The sequence below is a fragment of the Oryzias melastigma genome, linkage group LG23 (assembly GCF_002922805.2).
Source record: "Oryzias melastigma strain HK-1 linkage group LG23, ASM292280v2, whole genome shotgun sequence".
Taxonomy (NCBI): domain Eukaryota; kingdom Metazoa; phylum Chordata; class Actinopteri; order Beloniformes; family Adrianichthyidae; genus Oryzias; species Oryzias melastigma.
In genome coordinates, this window is record NC_050534.1 from 2,978,122 (window position 1) to 2,980,494 (window position 2,373).

Below are 2,373 nucleotides of genomic sequence, written 5' to 3' on the forward strand. Positions count from 1 at the left end.
TAGTTAGATTACTAAATTACTTGATTTATAACGCCGTTAGTAACGCCGTTATACTTAAACGGCGTTAGTCCCAACACTGATCATGAGACATGTATCGTGATATGTATCGTATCGCCAGATTCTTGCCTATACACACTTCTACCCACTAACTCGGAGCACCAACACATTCTCATCCCCAAGTCGTCACATATTGATAAATTGTTTAAGGACCCCTCCGGGTCAGTTTTTGATGTTTTAAGTGTACCCCAATTCATTGTTTTTTGACATGCTGGCTGTTCATAAAGTCAAGGGTCCACAACCCTCAGGATGCGGTACTGTAGCCGGACTGGTCCTCGGGATGCGTCCAGTGCCGGTACCCTAACCCTAATCTGGTACTGGTTTGCGCCCGGTGTTGAATCTGGTACCGCGTTGCTGTACTGGATCTGTTCCGGTATGCGCCCGAAGGTTGGGGATCTGTGATTTAATAGGAACAGCCAGCACGTCAAAAAACGATGAGTTGGGGACACCCAAAACGTTAAAAAATGTTGCAAGGGGTCCTTAGCCAAACGTCAATATGTGACATACATATGGCCATACAGGCCAAGGTGCATGTGACTAGGGCTTAGGCATAAAGCCTTCCTGCAGCGCTCAATGGATCTGTAAACCGGATGTAAACAGCTCATTCTCCATGGAGCTTACCGGCATTAAGATAAGGTGCAACTATCTTACCTGCAGTCATGATTTTTGTTCTTTTCCCTTTCAGCAGCTTTTGCACTCGACAGAGCTGCAGGTGGTTCTCATGGCGCCTCGTGTTGTCCTCAATACGCTGGAACACCTTCATGACTTCATGGAAGGACTCTGCAACAGATGCAGTTAAGCTTAGACAATCACTCATGACTGTAGTGCATGGATGCCCAAAGTGGGGTCCGTGGACCAAATTTGGCCCAAAGGTTATCTTTTGGCTCGCCAGGCCGTGGTGCTGTTAACACTTTCTTTGCCTGCGGCTATAGGTGAAACCAGGGGTGTAACGGATACGGATAATCCGTGGTCCATACGGATCTCTAGCCACGGTTTGGGCCACACGCGTACCTCGGATCACTCCCCTCCACCTCAAAATTTCCTCAAGCGTACATTATTAAAATCAGTTCTGTCCACACCGAATGCAGTTGGCGAATAATTCATTTCTTGTATGTCGTCTTTGTTTTAACATGTGTCAAAATTGCTTCTTGACGGTTATCCAAAACCTGAAGCTCCCACCGCGTGTGGGAGGAGCTTAAATCAAAACTTTTCTCCAGTTCATCATGGATGGCGTTTATACTGAGAGATCAGATTAATTTCTAATACTTAAATGGTCCCAAAGTTAGTTTAAATAATACAATTAATACAAAAAAGAGAAAATGTTATATTACCTTTTTATTTAAGATTTAATTTGGACATTTGGGGTGGGGGGGTGCATATTCAGCATTCTTTTCTCTCAGTTTTTGTAGATTTGGTCTCCCGACATGTAAACTTGTATATCTATGCTTTGAAGTACTTTATATGTTTTCTCAAGTATATGTTTTAAAGCTATTCAAAAAAGTAATTTTAAACTATTATCTTCTTGTTTTTCTTTTTGTTTTTTTTTTACTTTTTACTGTGACCCTAAAACCATGACACGATCCGATCTGTGAGCTTTGTGATTCGTTACATCTCTGGGTGAAACAACAAGTGAGTCAGCCCTGGGCTTCTTTATGTGTCGCTTTTGATGCTTTTAGCTGCCTTTTTTGGCTCGCCAAGATGGAGCAACAACGGCAAACAGAGTCTAAAGAGCAGCTCTACGTCTCTCATTAGGATCCTGGTTTGCTGTTTTCATGGGAAGAAAGTTTGTTTTAGCTTGCTCTTGTTTTTAAATTAAAAATGGCCTCTCCCCTTATCCAACCTGTAATATTTAAACAATTCATAAGATAGCCAGACTATTATGGAGCTGCACAATTGCCTTTTAAGCAATGATGCTAAACTTGAGCTTAAAGATTAAAGGTAATCCCTTGGGCTGTAGTGCCAACACAATAATATAATTATTTACTTTTCTGTCCTTCCATCATCTTTGATCAAGAATGGATTTTATGATCCTTGATAAAATGGTACTTCATAAAAGACTTGATGAGCTTTAAGGCAATCCAGAGTTTTGTTTTATTTTTTTCATTCTTGAATTCACTGATCCCACCAAGCTGAAGTCCAGAAATAATGTTGGTAAAACAATAACATCGTTCAATAAAATTATTTTAATCAGACTTTTTTCCCAGCTGCAGAGCATATCGTGCACTAAACTGTTGCAGAACTTTTCCGAGTATCCGCTCCTTCCCTGGTTTCACGTTTAGAGACTTCCTCAGGACAATCAGAGATGAAAGTAAGATT

At 41.2% G+C, this 2,373-nt stretch overlaps 1 protein-coding gene across 1 annotated transcript in view; it reads right to left on the bottom strand.

Annotated features, from left to right (window-relative positions):
- The window catches only part of arhgef39 (Rho guanine nucleotide exchange factor (GEF) 39), a 55,281-nt gene that overhangs the window by 16,301 nt on the left and 36,607 nt on the right, over positions 1-2,373 (bottom strand). Inside the window, exon 7 of the mRNA XM_024282467.2 lies at positions 709-837. Within this exon, the coding sequence (XP_024138235.1) occupies positions 709-837 (129 nt within the window). The remainder of the gene's footprint in view (positions 1-708; positions 838-2,373) is intronic.